Below are 22117 nucleotides of genomic sequence, written 5' to 3' on the forward strand. Positions count from 1 at the left end.
ATAGTTTCAGTGTTATTTTAACATTATTTATATATTATTATAGAATGTAGTAATATTTGTATTAGATTAAATTGTATTATAATTTATTAATTATCAATGTTACTCATTTTATGTGCTTTTGTCATTTTTAGTAGTTTTTTCTGTTGCTATTTAGCTGTATTTTTATTTCAGATTTAGTTTTAGTAATTTTTGTAACTTATTTATTTAGATTTTTTTATCTAATATTTCTATTTACTTTTTTTAACAAATTGTTTTATTTTGCATGTTTTATTTTACAGTTTGAGCAGCAGGCGGATTTAGATTAGATTAAATGTTATTCATATTCATCTGTATTTATATTTCAGGTTTAGTTTAGTTTAAAGCCTAATATTCAGTGTTATTTTAGCATTATTTATATGCTATTATAGAATGTATTATTTTTTATTAGATGAAGATTATGCATTATAATTTATTTATTATAAATGGTACTAATTTTATGTGCTTTTGTCATTTTTAGTATTTTTTTCTGTTGCTATTTAACTGTATTTTTATTTCAGGTTAAGTAAGTTTAGTACTTAAACATAAACTTTTTTCAACTAGTTTCCAAGGCAGAATTTCTTATTTCTTATTTCTAATTTTTAAGTTTAAATTTATTTTCTATTTCCTTTTTTCATTTTACAAATTATATTTTATTTTGCATGTTTTATTTTACACAGTTTGACCAGCAGGTGGATCTGTGGTGTCAGATTCTGATCTCAGTGTTTAATACAGCAGTAAAATCCATAACATACTGGATTTGAACTATTTTGAGATCAACAATCTGTCTGTGCTCAGATGCTAGTGACAAACAACACAACATGATATAAACACCGCTTTTATTTTGCTCTATTTGCAGGTCTGTTGATAAAACCGTGACCGTATATGATGCGGTGAGTGACAGACACCCTCATTTTGATGTTATTGCATGAAAAATATGGTTAAAAATGCATCTAATAATGACACCAGATACAAAAGAAGAAATGTGACTTGGACCATTTTTTGACTTCCTTTATTAGCCCTGGGTATAGAGCACTTTAAATGAACAATCATGCATATTCATTAACCACCAAAGCCTTGATATATGTGCATAATTACCCAGCCAAAGGTTTGGGAAAGCAACCAGAGTTCAGTTAATGGAATAGTTGTGATTAATGGAAGATTATTTATGATCACATAATCGAAAACCATGTGATCTGGAGATCCAAATATGCTTTGCTTTGTATTTAAATCATTCAGTATCAACTGCATGGAGTGATTGATGCGTTTATAGATGACATACGAGCTGACAGATTTATAAAACACATCATAAATCTGTCTGTCTCACTCTCTAGTTGTCAGCCTGTATTTGTTTAATCATTGATCAGTCAGAGAATGTGGTTAAGATGCTCTGTCACCTGCAATCTAATGCTCCAAACACATGATCAAACTCTTTTTGTGTGTGTGTGTGTGTGTGTGTGTGTGTGTGTGTGTGTGTGTGTGTGTGTGTGTGTGTGTGTGTGTGTGTGTGTGTGTGTGTGTGTGTGTGTGTGTGTGTGTGTGTGTGTGTGTGTGTGTGAACAGAATCATGGAGAACTTCTATACACTCTGACGCAGCATGACAGGTGAGTCTCAGAATCTCTCAGTATGAATCCAGAGTCTCATCTCACATTCACACTGCAGATTAATACAGAATTCTGAAATAGTTCTGTTTCTTTCTAAAGAGAATAGCTTTATTCCAATTTCAAATCTTGCATACAGGCATGTGAAAAAGTTGGGACACCCTTTTGAATTCCATGGTTTTCTGTATCAGGATATAATAAAAATGATCTGGTCCTTGGCAGGTCTTGAAATTTGCTAAATAAATCCTCGGATAAACATCATTATATGACATATCACACAGTGTCATTATTTATTTCAGAAAAATACAGCCAACAGGAAAAGGCCATGTGTGACAAAGTTAGGACACCCTATGAGTCAATTGCCTGTACATCCACTTTTAGCTGCAATAACTTGAAGCATTTATTTTCTGTGTGACTTTATCAGTCTCTCACATTGTTCTGGAGGTATTTTGGACCACTCTTCTTTTCAACGTTGCTCCAGTTTATTGAGGTTTGTGGGAATTTGCTTCTGCACAGCTCTCACCACAGCATTTGAGTCAGGATGAGCTCTGGACTGGACTCTGGGCTATTGCAACACATGATTCTTTTCTTTTTAGCCTATCTGTTGTAGATTTGCTGGTGTACTTGGGATCATTGTCCTGTTGCATGACTCAATTTTGGCCCAACTTTAGCTGTCGGACAGATGCCCTCACATTTGACTCGAGAATACTTTGATATACAGAGGAGTTCATGGCGACTCAATGACTGTGAGGTGCCCAGGACCTGTGGCTACAAAACAAGCCCAAAATGACCAGCCCTCCTCCAGCATGCTTGTCTTTTGGTATGAGGTGTTTGTGCTGATATGCTCTTTAAGTTTTTACCAAACTTGGTGCTGTGCATTATGGCCAAACATCTCCACTTCGGTCTCGTCTGTTCAAAGGACATTATTCTACTGTAGAAGACTTGTTTTATTCAGATGCAACTTTGCAGACCTAAACTGTGCTGCCATGTTTTTTTTTTTTTTTTTTTTAGATAGAAGAGGCTTTCTTTTGCCAAGCCTTCTAAACATGCCATTTTTGTCCCATGTTTTTCTACTGGTATTGTCATAAACTTTATCATTTAACATGTTAACTGAGGCCTGTAGAGTCTGAGGTGTAGTTCTTGGGTTGTCTGCCATTTCTCTGAGCATTACACGCTCTGATCTTGGGGTGAATTTTTTGGGACGTCCACTCCTGGAAGGAGAGGTGTCTGTTTTAAATGTCTTCCACTTGTGAATAAACTTCAAATTGCTTGGAAATGGCTGTATTACTCTTTTCAGATTGATGGCAGCAACAAATGCTTCTCTAAGAAGATTGCAGATGTCTTACCTCCTTGGCATTGTGTTAACACACAACCTGAAGGCTCCAGACTAGCAAACTGCCAAAGCTCATGCTTTTATAGAGTCACTCAGACTTGCTGATGATCAGTTAATCAAAGGTATTGGATTAGCAGTGCTTGACTATTATTTACCCTCTTAATTCCAATGTTAACAGTAAGGGTGTCCTAACTTTGTCACTCATGGCTTTTCCATTTTGGCTGTATTTTTGTTCAATAAGTAATGACACAGTGCAATGTCATGTGTTGTTGTTCATCTGAGGTTTTATTTTTCAAATTTTAAGACCAGCCCAAGGACCAGATTTATTTTTATGATGTCTTGATACGGAAAACCATGGAATTCAATAGGGTGTCTTAACTTTTTCACATGACTGTAGTTCCATAATAGTTCCAAATTAAGCCACAGCAGATTTAGAACATTTCAGTTCTTCTATAATTATTTCTGCATTCAGTTCATGTTAATTTATGCACAATATTTATACTTCTAAAAAATCTGTCACACCACATCACTGAAATTAACTAGTGAAAAGAAAAAGATGGTCATATTTTTAGTCAAGCGCATACAGAAGAAAAAACCTATCCTGAGAAATATTCACAGGAGTAAAAATATTGCCTTTTTTTTGATAAGGTCAATGCAAAATATTAGATACCTTAAATAAACATTTTCTAACAAAAAGTGGAAAGTAACAAGTTGGAAAAAGTAAAATGCACAACAAACTTTTTTTTTTTTTTTTTTAAATGGCAATATAAAGCAACATTGCCATTTATTCATCACAATTTCTGGAGCGACGTATAGTGGATTCAGATGTATATCTAAATTGCAGTACTTAGACTAAGTGAACTGTTATATTTTTGACTCTCTGCTGCAGATATGTGACTGCATGTGCATTCTCTCCATCCACTTTGATGTTTGCATCTGGCTCTATGGATAAGACAGTGAATATCTGGAGAATTGAAGATGGAAATGCTGAAGCATGTAAGTACACAAAGTCCATCTGCTTCTGTTGAACTACTCTTTGAATACTGACACTGCTGTTTGCCGTCTGACCACTAGATCAATGTGCAGTCTTTAAACAAATGCCCCAGATTCAACACAAGTGACGCTTGTGAAATATTTTATTATTTTATAATTGATAAGTGATAACTGATTAATGCATTATTTTACTGAATATTTGTGCAATATTTATTTTTTTAATGATTATATTTATTTAACAATGAAATTTATGTATACTGTAGTAATATAGATAGTTTTTATTTTTTTTATATATGTGGGTGTGTGTGAGCATGTAGTAATTTGTGTTTCTGTGACCCCGGGCATGTTGGGTTGTGGAGTCACTGCCATGCTGACAGATGGCACAAAGTCTGGCCATTAGGATGGCACCGGATCACAGAGGCAGCCATCCAAACATGGATTACAGACACCATAAAGAATATTATTTTACTAGCGAGAAGAGTTTAGACAGAACAGCTGCTGATCTGTTATATAATGATGGTTTATGACTTAAAACAATAGTTCACCCCCATTTCTGCCATTATTTATTCATCACGTAATTACAAACCCTTATTCCATGTTTTATTTCTGAGAGATTTTCAATGTTCACTTGTCATGTGACAACATCTACTGCCTCAAAATCTGCGTAGAAAATAATAAAGGCATGTTTACAATATATATTAACAATATAATTCTTATTGTTTTCATTTATATCCACCAGTAAAAATATACAGTCAAGCCCGAAATTATTCATACCCCTGGCAAATTATGACTTAAAGTTACTTATATTCAACCAGCTATTTTTTTTTGACCGGAAATGACACAGGCTTCTCCCAAAAGATAATAAGACGATGTACAAGAGGCATTATTGTAGAAAAAAATATTACTCATCATTTATTTACATTTGAAAAAAAAGTGGCATGTCCAAAATTATTCATACCCTTCTCAATAATCAATAGAAAAACCTTTATTGGCTATTACAGCAATCAAACGCTTCCTATAATTTCTGACCAGCTTTTTGTAATCTCCACTGGTATTTTTGCCCATTCATCTTTAGCGATGAGCTCCTTGCCATCACCCTGATCTTTAGCTCCCTCCACAGATTCTCAATTGGATTTAAGTCAGGACTCTGGCTGGGCCACTGCAAAACGTTAATGTTTTTGTCTGCTAACCATTTCTTCACCACTTTTGCTGTGTGTTTTGGGTCGTTGTCCTGCTGAAATGTCCACTGGTGCCCAAAGGCCAAGTTTCTCTGCAGACTGCCTGATGTTGTTGTTGAGAATTTTGATGTATTGCTCCTTTTTCATGATGCAGTTTACTGTGATAAGTTTCCCTGGTCCACCGGCTGAAAAAACACCACCAAAACATTAGGTTCCCACCACCATGTTTGACAGTGGGGATGGTGTTCTTAGGGTTGTGTCACAGGGAGGAGTCAGAGACGTGCGGATCCAATTGCAAGGCTTTATTAGAATAGTCAACAGGCAGAATAATCACCAGAAAACAGGAACAACGTAGGTAATCCGGGAAACAGTTCAATAATCCAGCAATGGTCGCAATGGCAGGAAGCAGGAATCATCAACGGGGTACACAGTCCAGAGTCATACACAGGCAATCCAATCCAGAGAAACACGCTTAGAATAATGACCATGGGAACAATTAGACTTCGCAAGGTGGCTGTGTGTGAGAGTGGCTTAAATGCAGTCAGTAAATGTGAAACAGGTGTTTGCAGCAATCAGATCAGTGGGAAATGAGGAACAGATGTGTGCAGTGATTAGTGCAGTGGCTTATGGGGATTGTAGTCCATGAAGTGTGGTGCAAGAGTTCATGATGACAGGGAAGACCAGATACGTTACATAGCCCCTCCGCAAGGAGCGGCTTCCAGACGCTCTAACCACCTTAACCATCTTGAGGGTGGTGGAGCGGAGGCGGAACAGGGGGAGGGATGGAGGGCCAGGTCCATGTAGTGGTACTGGAACCACGAAATGAGGCGGAGCCGACGGAGGGAGAAGCCATGGAGGAGGAAGGGTTGGCTCCTGCATGGGGCCGACCGACGGAGGTAGAGCCGGTAGAGCCCGAGGCGGAACCGGAGAGTCGATGGTCCTGGGCGACACAGAGGATCCGGAGGGCCAAGGCGGAACCCAAGGCTCTGGCGACCCCGGCGGAGATGGAGGTCCGGAGGTACGCAGCGGAGCCGGAGTGACAGAGGATCGAGGCTGTGCCCACGGGAGGGAGGAGGTCCACAGAGCCGGCAGGACGGAGTGACGAGGCGCAGCCGGAGGAGTGGAGTCCAGAGGCGAAGGTGGGGTGACGACTGACCGGGGCGGAGCCGGAGAGACGATGGAGCCCGGAGGAGCTGTTGGGCCGACGGCCGACAACGGAGACGAGGGAGCACAGAGCCGGGGTGGAGCCGCAGGGTCGGAGGACCGAGGTGGAGTCCAGGACTCTGAGACTGGAGGTGATGGTGAGGGGTCCTTCAGTCTGGACACCGATGGCGACTGGCAGTCCCACGGCAAGTCCTCTGCCATGAAGGTGGGATGGGGGTGAGTAGAGGGACTGTCAGGAGACAGAGGTGGCAGGACTGGAGCAGCAGGGAGGGTGGGTGGGAACAGTCCATGCTTGAGCTCCGTGACCAGAACCGGGCAGACAGGAATCTCAGGATGACTGGATGGAACCAGCGGAGTCTCTGGAAGGCTGGGCGGAACCAGCGGAGGCTCTGGAAGGCAGGGCTGAACCCGCGGAGTCTCTGGAAGGCTGGGCGGAACCAGCGGAGTCTCTGGAAGGCTGGGCGGAACCAGCGGAGTCTCTGGAAGGCTGGGCGGAACCAGCGGAGTCTCTGGAAGGCTGGGCGGAACCAGCGGAGTCTCTGGAAGGCTGGGCGGAACCAGCGGTGTCTCTGGAAGGCTGGGCGGAACCAGCGGAGTCTCTGGAAGGCTGGGCGGAACCAGCGGGGTCTCTGGAAGGCAGGGCTGAACCAGCGGAGTGGAGCGGAGCTCTTGTGAAGCGGGCTCTGGACGACGCTCTTGTGAAGCGGGCTCTGGACGACGCTCTTGAGGAGCGGGCTCTGGAGAACTGGACGACCCCAGCGGAGATTCAGGAGGGCTGGGCGTCTCCAGCGGAGACTCTGGAAGAGCAGGCTCTGAGCGAGCGGTCACTGGAGGGCGCTCTGGCGGCGCAGTCACTGGAGGGCGCTCTGGCGGCGCAGTCACTGGAGGGCGCTCTGGCGGCGCAGTCACTGGAGGGCGCTCTGGCGGCGCAGTCACTGGAGGGCTGGTTGGGAGACCAGCTGCTCGAGCCGACAGCAGCGGTGGGTCCTCCACGCTAGAAATTAACCTTTTCCACCCCGTGGTAAAGTGTGGCTGCTGTGGTTCTGGGCTAGCAGACCTCTTGTGCTGTGGCTCGAAGCTAGCAGACATCTTGTACTGTGGCCCTTCTAGAACCTCCACAGTAAGCGGAGAGCCACATAACAATAGTGCATAGTCCATTACGTCCCTTAGTGGACATCTGAATTCCCCTCCTGGCAACATTGACTTAGTTGGCTCATTAAGTCCCCTCCGAAATAAGTCCTTGAAGTAAACTTCATCAAAAAATGGTGTGTTCTTCAACAACTCACAGAAATGGAGAACATATTCCTCGATGGGGCGATCTCCTTGTCGGAGAAGCAGAAGTTGGTTGACTGGGTCCATGATGATGCTGGGGGTGAAACAAAGCCGCTGGATCCTGGTTTGGCGAAGTCTTCTGTCACAGGGAGGAGTCAGAGACGTGCGGATCCAATTGCAAGGCTTTATTAGAATAGTCAACAGGCAGAATAATCACCAGAAAACAGGAACAACGTAGGTAATCCGGGAAACAGTTCAATAATCCAGCAATGGTCGCAATGGCAGGAAGCAGGAATCATCAACGGGGTACACAGTCCAGAGTCATACACAGGCAATCCAATCCAGAGAAACACGCTTAGAATAATGACCATGGGAACAATTAGACTTCGCAAGGTGGCTGTGTGTGAGAGTGGCTTAAATGCAGTCAGTAAATGTGAAACAGGTGTTTGCAGCAATCAGATCAGTGGGAAATGAGGAACAGATGTGTGCAGTGATTAGTGCAGTGGCTTATGGGGATTGTAGTCCATGAAGTGTGGTGCAAGAGTTCATGATGACAGGGAAGACCAGATACGTTACAGGTTGAAGGCTTCTCCTTTTTTTGCCAAATGAAGGCTACATCATTGTGGCCAAACAATTCCGTTTTTGTTTCATCTGACCATAAAACAGAAGACCAGAAGTGGTGTCCTCCTTGGTCTGCGTCTGTGGAACCCAGCGGTGTGCAGTGTCTGTTGGACTGTCTGCCTTGAGATGTTGCCACCAGCAGAGCCCAGATTCATCAGGATGGCCTTGGTGGTGATCCTTGGATTCTTTTTTGCCTCTCTCACTATCCTCCTGGCCAGCACAGGTGTCACTTTTGGCTTCCGACCACATCCTCTGAGATTTTTCACAGTGCTGAATGTCTTGTATTTTTTTTATAATACTTTGCACTGTAGACACTGGAACTTCAAAACATTTAGATATGGTCTTATAGCCCTTTCCTGACTTGTGAGCAGCCACAATGCGATGCCATGACTGTCCACAAACCAACAGCAGAGAGCTTCTGTTTTTCACCTGTTGAGTTGATGAAAACAGCTGTTCCCAATGAATCAGGGTAATTAGGATGCTTTAGAACAGCTTGGACTATTTGGAATGGTATAGAACTTTGGATTTTCCCGTAGACTGTGACAGTTTGCAAAGGGTATGAATAATTTTGGACATGCCACTTTTTGTTCAAATGTAAATAAAAGCTGAGAATTTTTTTCTACAATGATGCCTCTTGTACATTGTCTTATTATCTTTTGAGAGAAGCCTGTGTCATTTCTGGTCAAAAAAAACTTGCTGGTTGAATAAAAATAACTTTAAGTCAGAATTTGCCAGGCTTGACTGTGCATCAGTATTTACCAACTTAGGCATATATTTTACTAAACATTGTAATGTATGAAAAAAAATGCCATGCAGAGACTTTCACGAACATTTGTGACCCTGGACCTCAAAACCAGCCGTAAGTAGCACGGTCCAAAAATACATTGTATGGGTCAAAATAATAGTTTTTTCTTTTATGCCAAAAATCATTAGGATATTAAGTAAAGATCACGTTTCATGAAGATATTTTGTAAATTTCCTACAGTAAGTATATCAAAACTTAATTTTTGATTAATATTATGCATGGCTAAGAACTCCATTTGAACAACTTAAAGGCAATTTTCTCAATATTGTGAATTTTTTGCACCCTCAGATTTCAGATTTTTAAATAGTTGTATCTCAGCCAAATATTGTCCTATCCTAACAAAACATACATCAATGGAAAGCTAAAAAATGTACCCTTATGACTGGTTTTGTGGTCCAGGGTCAGGGTCAGGTTTAAATCGATTCATTACAAATGACACATTTGAACTGAATCACGGAAATAAATCTAGAAACTAGTGCAACGACACTTTTTTGTAAAACTTAAGAAAAATACCAAATAAAAGTGCATTAACGTTATCTAATTGATGTAAGTTTATATTTCCAGGAAACTAGTGCGGTTTCTCTCTCTCAGTACGAATTACAGAGACATCACGTACTACAGCAGAAACTATTTACAATAAAACGACATTAAGTTGTGCTGCCGGCTGTCTTTTCACATTAGTGACCCATTTTCTCTTTATTTTCTAGCTGAACCATTGAAAACGTCAGTCCAAGGTAAGAGCTTCTGGCCATTAGCATTCATGAATTAAACAAAACAAAAAAAGAAACACATTAGGTCTGTTAACTTATTCATTTTTTTTATTTATACAGAAAAATGAAGGTAAAGCTAAAGGATGAGAGACACATTTTTGACTGAAAGAGTTTGTTTAGAGAACAAAAGTTGTAATACTGACATCCCTGCTAACACACGTAACAGTTCCGTAATGTATTGGTAATTTTTGGTAATTTCCTGATTTACCAATTGACAACGTAACAATGTTTCTATGTCATATATTTAATTTAGTTGGTGGTTTACATTTTTCCTGTGCAGTAGTTTTGACATTTCTAAAATACCTTTAACTTCATCTAGTTTTCATAAACAGGCTTTAAGTTGGTCACTTATATATAATTATAATTTTTCTCCTTATAATTATTTTATTTGAAACAATAAAAATATTAGATATAAAAACAAATCTCTTTTTTTTTTTTCAAAATTGGTTTGATAAAAATATATTTTTAGTAAGTCAACTCTTAGATGATCGCGGTGTCCTTTTCTCCTATGAACAATTCATGCAAGAATTTTTTTTCCAATCCCCCCAAGAGAATATGCCATAGTTTTTGGTGCAATTCCTGATTGTGTTTTCTATCTTTTTATATAATAAAGTTGTTGAAGCCTCTATTAAAATGATCCATAATTGCTATTATAAACTTGCTAAATTTAATAATAGTATTTGCATTTTTGTCTTCAGTCTGAAAAAAACAATCCATCATTTATTTTGGAAATGTGCATACTGTAAAGTGTTTTGGGTCGACTTTTCTAATTTTGTTAAAAAATACTTAGATCCAAACTGTATAACCCCCAAAAATTTATTTTTTGGTTTCTCTTTGAATTTCGACCCTTCTCACTGTAAATTTCTTATTAATTTATTGATTCATAAATGTAAATGTAAATTTTTAAAGAAAACTCCTTACTTTTTGATATGTATGTGAACTCTTTAAGAAACTCTAATAATTCTATTGCATGTAAGACTCTTTCATAGTGTTTCACTAAGTCAGAATATGGACGATTGCTTAATATATAGTGCAAAACAAAGAGATGCAATGCTATTTTGATTGTTTTATATATAGCCTACACAAATGTAGATTTGTTAAAGTTTTTCCTTGTTTTCTGGCATTTACAAATGATTTTAGAATTTTATTTCAATCCATAAAACATTTTTAAAACGAAGTGTGCTTTAAAACTGTAATTTAATTTGTGTTATAATTTGCTTTTAGTATTATTTTAATGTTTTTTTAGTATTATTTTGTTTATTATATATTTACTGTTAATTTGGTTAACAATTGAAAGATGAAAATGCCTGTTTGTTATTTGAAGGCTTAATAAAGTGATTAAATAAGCTTGATGTATAGTGACGCAAGTCACGTGACAGAGCGCGCGCGCGCCTCGCCGCCTCTACAATTGACTCACGCGGCACGCGCACTGGATGTTTAAAATAAAGGAAAATACATTTTTCTGAGTCGTCAAACTTTTTATTTCTTAACGAGTTATGAAGATATGGTTGAAATAAAGACACAGACCAGGCTACACAATCTCATCTGCCCCCAATACTGAATCAGGACAGCGTGTTTGTCTGAGGCACTTAAGCTAGGCTAACGTTAACTTACTTCAACTGTGTCTAACAGAAGAATCCGTTTTTCTGAGGTGAGTCTTACAATTTATAACAAATAAATAGGTGTATAAAACAAAGTTCTGAAAAGACGCTACAAGGAGGCAGATTTTAACCTTTTTACAGTCTATGATTTTAACGCGAGCAATGCTAGTTTGTTTGGTAAGCGAATCGTTCTTTAGAGTCGGATCATTTCTAAGAATTGGTTGAACTAACGTTAACGTTAGTTTACAAAACTGATTTCCCAAAATCAACTATGGTCGCAAGTTTCATCGTTACGTTCATCGTAATAGAGTTAAATACAACTTGAGACCATAGTTAATGCTTTCGGGAAACGCACCCCTGAACGATTCATTCACAAATCAATTCATTTAAATGAACCGCATGGTTTTCGAGTAAAAGAATCACTGTATATTTACTGTATCGTATACTGTAAATATGGTTATAAAATGATTGTATAACATAGACACACAGACTGAGTTTTAACAACCATTGTTTTATTAAAACGTGCAAAATATAGTCAGCCTGAATCATGGTTCGAAAGAACCGATTCACTGAAATGATTCTGAAAGGCTTCTCGCTATTAACGTTAGTAGATCCTATTTTTTGTTTGATTTGTTTTTGATTTTGTCTTAATTCAAACATAAGCAGACTATAATTGTTTAGTCAATTCAGAGTTGTAATAATCAAGCAAGGTACAATATATATCTCAATTTGGTTGTTAATATTCACTGCCTACACAAATGTAATTAAAATATTGCAGATTTAAAAATGCATTAATGTAGCATGTAAACAAACTAAATAAACAAGCCATAGGTTTTAATGTGTACAGGCGTATGAATAAATAATTAGGGCATAAAGAGATGCTTTGTTTATGTTTGGGAAGGAAGGGACTCATTGTTTGGAAAATAATGAGATGTTCATCTTTGAGGATGATCATAATACTCTTCCTGTTTATGTTTGCACAGGAAGGAAGACACTGGGTTACTCCAGAACACTGGTCAGTGATTGGTCAGAGGAGGATGTGAGCGAATGGCTCCGTGATGAAGGATTTGAAGCTCTGGTGGACACGTTTAGGGCCCACAATATTGACGGGGCCGAACTCATCAACTTAAACTATGAGACGCTGACTGCTGAATTTCAAATTGGTGAGGAAACACACACAAATCTGTTTCAGACAATGAGTTTTGCACTGGAAAAAAAATCAAGAAAATGCCCTCAAATATGATCATTCTTGAGCAAGATACCCCCATCCTAATATTAAAAACCAGCTATTTATATTACAAGATTTTAAATGTTTTTTTTTTTTTTAAAGAAGTCTGTTCTGCTCACCAAGCCTGAATAAAATTTTGAAATATTCGTACTATTTAAAATAACTGTTTTCTGATTTAATATATTTTAAAATGTAATTTATTCCTGTGATTTAAAAGCTGAATGTTTAGTATCATTACTCCAGTCACATGATCCTTCAGAAATCATTCAAATATTCTGATTTGCTCCTCAAAAACATTTTTATTATGATGTTGAAAACAGCGGAGTAGAATTTGAGTTTTTTTTTTAATGAATAGAAAATTCAGAAGAACAGCATTTATCTGAAATATAAATGTTTTGTAACATTATAAATGACTTTATCATAACTTTTGATCAATTTAAAGCATCCTTGCTAAATAAAAGTATTAATTTCTATTATTTATTTCCCCCCAAAATAAAAAGCTTTTGAATGGAATAGTGTATAATGTTACAAAAGTTTTTTTTATTGTAGATAAATGTTGATCTTTGGGTCTTTCTATTCATCAAAGAATCCTGGAAAAAATGTTTCTTTAACAATAAATCAGCATATTAGAATGATTTCTAAAGGATCATGTGACACTGAAAACTGGAGTAATGATGCTGAAAATTCAGCTTTGATCACAGGAATAAATTAGATTTTAAAATATATTCAAATAGAAAGTAGTTTTTTTAAATAGTAAAAATATTTCACAGTATTATGTTTTTGCTGTACTTTGGATCAAATAAGTGCAGGCTTGGTGAGCAGAAGAGACCTATTTAAAGAACATTAAAAATCTTCTATGTAGTACTATAATTATTTATGTAAAAGTCATTTTTCATATTTATGCAAGTCTAATTTATTTAGTTTAATTTGTTGATTTGAAGCTTATTTTGTATTATTAATTTTTAAAATTCACACTGCTTTTCTGTAAATTAATGTAAATTTAAATCTAATAATTTATATTACAAAAGTCAAATATAAACTAAATTATAACTTAATATATATATATATATATACACACATAGTATAATTTAGTTTAGTAATAATGAATTTACTTAGTACTTAACTTTTTACCAATAACCTGAATGCATCAAACTGCCTGAAGCATCCTTTGGATTATCCTGACTGTCTGCTGCAGGGAGTTGATTGGTTGATTAGATTGATTAGTTGAGTTTAACACCTGTGGTTGATGAAGCCTGCAGGTCGAGCCAATCAGATGCTTTTGTTAGTCTCTTGGTTGTCAGATGGAGTCTTTAGAAGGAGCTGGAGCTCAGCGCTAATGAATTGAGGCGCTGCAGTCATCAGAACCTGCTGCTGTGATATTTGATTGGAGAGTTTGACTGCATATTGATCACACATGCATCCCGGGCAGCATCTGATTGAAAACAGATTCTCACATCTCTCTTCAGCTCCTCATGTAAACCGAAACCTCTTCATCGCAAATGACACGTGTAAATATAAAAATATATCTTTTGTGGAGGCCTTATGACCAGAAAAGTGATCCTGGACCACAAAACCAAACGTAGCATGGGTATATTTATAGCAAAAATACATTGTATGGGTCAAAATGATCGATTATCGAATCATTAGGATATAGAGTGTTTTCACGTTACGTCATCAATCTGGCGGAACTGAACGTAAACAGTGCCATTAAACCGAATGGAATTTGTGCATGGGCTTGGTGAAGAAACTGAAGTAAGTTACTGTTGGAATAAAAAATAGAAAGAAGAATTGTCAGGTCATCAGTCTGTGACAAAGGAGGCAGATCGTATGAATCGTGCTGCCCTATGCATTCATGTTCCAAAATGTAATTTGTGTGGGAATATTGTTATTTTTATATTTAAAGGCTGTTAACAGGGCTCAGAAACGCTGAAGACGGACATAAAGAGGAGAAAATACTGTAGCAGGCAGATCAGTCTCACAGTTTATGGTGAACAAAACTCCTTAATAATGAATTGGGGGTAGGAGTTTATATAAATATATCTCTGGAGGGAGATGCATTCATATATACATGGTTTTCTTTTCATCTAGCATCTGTATAAAGCAGTGTTAATAAGCATGAGTATCGCTGCAATGGCCATGCATCCGGGTAACTAACCAAAACGTGACACAGGTGCAAACTCTGTTATATTTCATGAAGATATTTTGTAAATTTTATACTGTAAATAAATCAAAACTTAATGCAAAGAACTTTATTTGGACAACTTTAAAGGCGATATTCTCAATATTTAGATTTTTTTTTGCACCCTCAGATTCCAGATTTTGAAATAGTTGTATCTCGGCCAAATATTACCATATCCTAACAAACCATAAATCAATGGAAATCTTATATATTCAGCTTTCATGTGTTGTTTAAATCTCAATTTTAAAAATTGACCCTTATAACTGGTTTTGTGGTCCAGTGTCACGTATTTGTCCAGTCATTGCATTCGGTTAGTATGCAACAAAAGGATGGCTTTCCTGCCCGTCAACCTCTGCGCAGCCAATAGAAAGAGAGTTTGGGGGCGTGGCTACTGCAGCTAAAGAGTGTTTAGCTGGTGTGGATAGGCAAATTCAGATTCTGTTACAGAAGTGCAGGCCAAATTCAAAGACTTACCAAAATACACAGATAAACAACGGGGTAAAATGTATAAACATATTGACAGATGGGGGAATTTTATGAAATTTTTGGAAAACTTGTGGAGTTTCTTCTCGACAGATAAGCTAAACTTTGAGTTAGAAGTATTGCTAATATAATGCACTAAAATAAAGTACCCTACTTTTACCCGCTGTCACATGCCTTCACTTCTATAGACCCGTAAGAGCTGTCTTTGTGGTGTTTTAGTTGAGAGAGAACTTACACATGAAAGATGTTTGAAAGCATTTTGTCTTTGTAGTTCAGCTAGAGGACGCTAGTGGCACAAAAAACACCTACAAAAGTGCCTTAAATGTCGAGATGTGTAACTTTTTTTTGATAGAATGCTTTCTTAATATGCCCATACTACTATAATACTATAAGGGATATTTTTTCTTTCTTTTCTTTATTTTTGAAAACTGGTTTACAATAGACTGATTTTGGGGCGGGGCTATCTGTTTGTTCGACCAAAATGGCGGACCAGCGGCGTGCTCGGAATGCTGTTTGATAATTTTTGCTGTCCTTTTGGTCACAGTTTGTTTAGCTGCCATTTATAGCAGATTGTCATTGAAAATCTCTTACTCACCAAAGGAAACTTGTCCTCTCATTCTGCTCTTGGTAAGTGTGTTTTTAGTGATGGGAGAAACAAGGATTCGAAACTCTGAATCAACTGAACCGATCACAAAATGACTGTAAATGCAACGAGAATTCAGGCCAAAAATCCCTTTTACAGAAGTTTTATCCTATAAATGTAATCTGCAAATCATTAAATATGAAGTATCTTAATTTGTTTTTTGATTGTGACTCTGGAGCACAAAACCAGTCTTAAAGGGGTCATCCGATGCCCATTTTCCACAAGTTAATATGTTAACTTGTGGAATATATTTAATAGTTTTATAGTCTGGGGAAAATGGCACTTGGGGGGGCTTTGAAGACACTGTACAACCCCATCCATTGAAAATTTTATTTAAAAACCGGAGTTGGAACCGAAGCAAGATGACACCCGCAAAGAAGTTCGGCAATTACGGCATATACTGGACGTGTCTGAATGGTTAGTAAATTTAATGTCACTTTGATTTATCTTTATATGGACTGACAGGGTAGAGTACTGAGAGTAGGGCTGCACGATTAATCGAACGATGTTGTGAGGCGCATTTAGTCAATGAAGCCGATACTTTGATTAGTAGTAATTCTCCATCACGTGCGTTCAGCTGGAGCGGCAATTAATACACAGATGTAAATCACTGACATGCTACGCCAAATCGCGTTCAAAATCGCATTTGATTTTGAGCGCGATTTGGCGTAGCTTGTCAGTGATTTACGCCTCTGAACGCAAGCACAGTGTGTTTACTGTGGAGACGAACGCAATGTGTTTACTGTGTTTACTGTGGTAAAGAGACGAACGCGGTGTGTTTACTGAGGCATAGCTGATTGAACAAGAGCAAAAAAGTGATCGGTTAACATAACTTACCCCGTCCTTATATTGAAATACATGTGAGTGTTATAGTCTTTACTCGTGTGCAGTTGCGGGCTGTAAACATTCTTAATCATTAACAGACACTGTTTTAAACCATCTAGCGTTACAAAGCTAAGCTTTATACTGACCCTCGTTTATAAAGCAGTATGGTGAGAAATGATTCAGTAAACATGAACCCATTTAGATAGATCAGCGGTCACATTCCCTCAGTGCTGTCAGTTTACACTCGAGGCGTGTCTATGCTAAAACACTGCTGTCTATCAACTATCGCAGGAGCGGCCTCTGTCAGTGTGACGCCACAACGACAGGCATCTGAGAACGGCTCGATATGAGAAGAGGCAAATTATTTGACTAAATTAATAGAAAACTACTGGGCGAATTTTTGTCATTCTAGGGTGGTTGTGTACACACACTCCCAACACACATTTCAATTCAAACAGCTTGTAAAAGTGCATGTGGCACCGGATGACCCCTTTAAGTAGCATGGGTAGCAATAGCCAAAAATTGTATGGGTCAAAATGATAGATTTTTCTTTTATGCAAAAAATCATTAAGATACTAAGTAAAGATTCATGTTCCATGAAGATATTTTGTAAATTTCCAGCCTTATATATATCAAAACTTAATTTTTGATTAGTAATATGCATTGCTAAGAATATATACAATATTCAGATTTTTTTTTAAAATAGTTGTATCTTGGCCAAATTGTCCTATCTTAACAACCCATACATCAATAGATGCTTTTTTTATTCAGCTTTAAGATGATGTAGTGCTTAATTAATGCTAATGTTAGACCGATTGGAAACAATCTTTTTTTTTTAATTGTTATAAAAAAATATTGAATTAAGTTGTTTCTAAAAATCATTAAAAGTGAACCTACTCTAGTAAATAATTGTTGGTGTAATAAAATAAATCTTCATGCTGTATTTGGTAAAAAAGAAGGCTTTTTTAAAGACAAAAGTGTGGAGGGGAAAAGTAGACTGTACTATGATGATGAAACTTGTAACAATCATGAAATATAAAAAAAAAAAAAAAAAAATCTAGTTAAATCTCTTTTGGTGGAAAAATATAATTTGGAGGACACCTGCCAGGATTATTACATTTAACTAAAAGAAATCATATAAAACCCTTTTGTTGTTTGTTGTCTAATTGCTAAGGCCTCATTTCTTGTTCATTTAATTTAACTTGGTAAAATAACTAAATCCTAAACTGAAAAAACTTAATAAAATATATATATAAACATTTTTAAAAAATACTTATACTAAAAGTGATAATAATGACAAACACCAATTTAAAATGAAGAAAATATATATTAAAAAAAACATGAAAAGTTAATTTCATATTTACAGTTCAACATGAGTAAAAGCTATAATAGTATTTCAATGATGCTTAATGTCGTGAAAATTAAAGGAGTAGTTTTAAAAATAGGTTTAAAGGAATAGTACTTAAATTTCTGTTGTTGACTTGTCTTTCTTTTGTAGTTCGACTAGTGATCTTCTATGGTCAAATAGTTTAGCCACTAGTCAGTATTGGTTTAGTCTGAAGAGTGAGTTGCACTAGATCTATAAATGGCAACAGAAAAGTTCTTCTGTCCACAAACTATTATTTGTTTTGTTAGGTAATCTCTGATGGAAGATATATTTTTAATTGCAAAGAAGCATAAAGCAAAGCCAAAAATATCAAATTCATATTGCATAGCATATGCTAAGTGATTTACATCAGCTGAAGCTTGTTTTCTCTGTCCTGTAGAGTCAGTGGGTCTCCGCGGTCGAGTCCTGAGGAAGATTAAGGATCTGAGATTTTCACTGATGGACTCTGATGTTCCCAATCACTTCCTTTGTCCCATCACCAGAGAGCTCATGAAGGACCCCGTCATCGCTGCAGGTCAGTGTTAGGGTTGGGCGATGTCGACCGATTTGGCATTGTACGATGTCTAATGTGAAACATCGCGATGGACAGGGTTCGTACGGGTGCTTGAATTCCTTGAAAATGCTTGAATTTTAATGTAGTGTTTTCAAGGTTTGAAAAATGCTTGGATATTGGATGAAGTGCTTGAAAGTGCTTGAATATGCAGTTGCATCGGTTTCATATTAATTCGCTTTCATACCAAATAGTTATTTTTTGTTATGCTTATAATATGTAAAAGAAAGAAAAGAAAAAAACAGCTCCGCTCGAGTGTGCACGTGAGGCTGTAGCGTGATCCACCACTCTTTCTTGATGCGCGCCCTCTGATGGAACAGAGCGGTAGATAAAACATGCCAGTTATCAGGAGGTTGTTGCATCAGTCCTCGATGGCTTGTAAACGACAAATAAGAATTATGTTTAAAACGAGAATTTGGGGATCGCAAAATTGCCAGCCCGATAGCGATGTCCCGGGGCTATTGTGTTTTCCAGTCGGGCTACCAAAATGTTTCACCGGACTATCTTAAAGTAGAGGGCTCGTGCGGGTCATTACAAACTCATCAATTTAGCCGTATCAAAGTTAAGGCCATAAAAAGTTTTAAATGTATTAAATAGTATAAGAAAAGGCTTAATTATAAGTTTAAGAGTTAGGGACAGAAATACGAGAATCGCGATAGGGCTGGATAAAACTTCAAAAGGCAATGATGTCATATTGAATAAACATACACACTTGCACGTTTCAAAGTCAAAGCGCGGCACGGATGTCTTTATATGAATGTATCTGAAGGGAACCGACTGTCCTCAGAAACGTGTCATTGGCATTTTCATTTCATGCCTGATAAAACAGCGTTAATGCTGATTTGTGATCAGCCGTTACTAGGAAACCGTAGAATTCCAGCACTCCTAAAGCGCCCCCTCGTGACAGGGAATGAATTTGCGAATATTCAGCTGTTTAGTAAGATTATTACAAATATTGGCTCATGTTTTTATGCAGCAAACACATAAGAGTTGTAAATGTAAAAGTTATGTGCTTTCTAAAAATCTAAACAATTAAGACAGTCATATTTATGTTTTAAATAAATTATACTTGATTTATCCATTTTAAAGGTATAAAGGCTGAAATGCCATTGTATAAGATGTTTTGTTTTTGTGAAAATCTGAATTATAAATCATGTCATTTTATGGCTTAATGTTACTGTACATTGTTTAACCCCACTACGGTGTTCATTTTACTTGTGCAGCTCTTAAAAAGGGTCATAAATTGCCTTGAATTGATATTTAAAAATTCTGCAGATTTTTTTTGTTTTGGATGGACCATGAGTCTGAATAAAGATACTACTACTACACTGTAAATAGTGAAAAAAATACCTTGATATTTGTGAATAGAAAATCAGATAGGAGTCTAAATGTCAATCAAAAATATTTTCAATGTTTAAAAAATGGTATTTTTTCATTTGAGCCAGTTAAATTTTATTATTAATTTTATAGTGTCTTTTTGACTACCTTTTAGTACTATTTTTAGGCTGAAATGTGAAATGTATTTGTGAGAAGTTTTCAAGTTTTAGAATTTTACTTTATCATATTTTTTTTACAGTCATTTTATACCAGTCATTAATGTGTTACCATAGACATTGCCCTACTCCACTCATACAGTATAACTTTTATTTGTGCAGGTCTTAAAAAGCCTTTAAATTTTATTTTTAAAATACTACAGATACTCAGTAAATTATATTAATTATATATTTTAAATTATATAATTTGTATACTGAATGTTGACTATTTATATGGGGCAATGTTATATGCAATCTAGACAGTTGTTTTTTAATAGCACAATAACATTTGATTTTAAATTAAACTCATGTATGTGAATATGTAATTTACCACAGTGCTGGAAAATCTTGAAAATGCACCTTGAAAGTGCTTGAAAAGTGCTTGAATTTTACTTTGGAAAAGGTGTAAGAACCCTGGATGGACGATGGCATCGTCGGAGGGGGGTGGCGTGAGGGATGGTTGTTGTTAAATAATTAATTCATAACGAATTAATTAATTGTAGCCTACCATTTGAGCCGGATCCTGTTCTGGAAAATGTCAGATTTTGGATTTTTGCATTTCCGGTAGTATTTGTTTTTAAAGATCCTGCATTAACAAGTGCATTAGATCGTGTGTACACAGTATAGGCAAGGCAAGTTTATTTATATAGCACATTTCATACACAATGGCAATTCAAAGTGCTGTACATAAAAGGAATTAAAATCATAATAGCATAAAAATCATAAAAATTAAAAATAATGATCACAACAGTAAAAACAGAACATTTAAGAACATTTAAGATGATTTAAGAATTGATTAAATTAAAATTAATTAATACAGTAAAAATGATTATACATAAAATAATGCAATCTGTTTGGACGTAGCACAGTGCTCATTCAATAAGACAATGTGTGTTTGTGAATATGTATGTCAAAATATTAATAAAGTGTATGTCAAAATGTATATTTATATATAGATATATTAAAGCTATCAAACAGTGCTAGTTTTTAATTAATTCTGGGTGGGTTTTGGTCTAAAGTTTTCTCCAACTAAATCAGTTTGAGCAATTGCAAATCACACGGCAAAAGGCTGGATGCAATGACAGAAATGCATGTTGAAATGGTATAAAACTCATGCTTATGTGTGTCTTTAACAGATGGATTTTCCTATGAAAGAGAGGCGATGGAGAGCTGGCTCAACACTCCTAATCGCTCCAGTCCAATGTACAACCTGCCTTTAAAAAACACACTTCTGATCCCCAACAGAAGCCTGAAGATGGCCATACAGTGCTGGAAGAGCAGCCAGTGACCACAGCTTATCATGGCAGATAACTTCATATACAGGTGGATGATTTCTTTTTTTTTTTTACAAACACTCTTAAAAATATCAAAATCCATCAGCTCAATTTTTTTTTAATTCTCCAAAAAACCTTTCACTGACCAGTTCTTAAAAGAACCATGTTTTCAAATGCAAAGAACCTCATTTTGCTTTGTTCATGTTCATCTTTTCATAAGAAAAGCAGTGTTACTGTGTTTTACCAGTGCATACAGCTCTTTGATGGGCCTCAATGGCGTGCTTCAGCCGAGGGTAATTTAAGGTGTTTGGCACTGCAGAAGTCAAACTAATGTACTTTGAGTTGAATAGAGACGTTCGATCGAGGTCAAAGACATTTGTGTAAATGCAGTTCTACTCAGAATAGCTCATGACATGGACTGAACATCGCTGAGTGTTCTTGGAAAAGCGTTTACCAGTCGATTCCACATGTTTTTTCATCATATAAAGTGAACATGTCAGTGCGCAAACACTCATGAATAAAATATAAAATACACTACCAGCACTTATGTTTTAATTTAAAGCCTCTTAAATGCTTCAAATTAATTTTGCTGATGAAAAAAAGTGTGCTTTATTGTGTCATTAGCTTTAGTTTATTTTTTTTTATTTTGACTAGGAAGTAAAG

At 36.8% G+C, this 22117-nt stretch overlaps 1 protein-coding gene across 1 annotated transcript; it reads left to right on the forward strand.

Annotated features, from left to right (window-relative positions):
* Positions 1–1569: 1569 nt before the first annotated feature.
* On the forward strand, positions 1570–21988 carry LOC141340223 (WD repeat, SAM and U-box domain-containing protein 1-like; the record flags this gene model as incomplete). The annotated part of the gene is made up of 6 exons (XM_073845147.1): positions 1570–1619; positions 3839–3945; positions 9690–9716; positions 12337–12516; positions 18478–18612; positions 21317–21988. Coding segments are annotated over 6 exons (651 nt in total), but the record flags the coding sequence as incomplete, so codon positions are not given.
* Positions 21989–22117: the final 129 nt, after the last annotated feature.

The sequence above is a fragment of the Garra rufa genome, chromosome 8 (assembly GCF_049309525.1).
Source record: "Garra rufa chromosome 8, GarRuf1.0, whole genome shotgun sequence".
Classification (NCBI taxonomy): domain Eukaryota; kingdom Metazoa; phylum Chordata; class Actinopteri; order Cypriniformes; family Cyprinidae; genus Garra; species Garra rufa.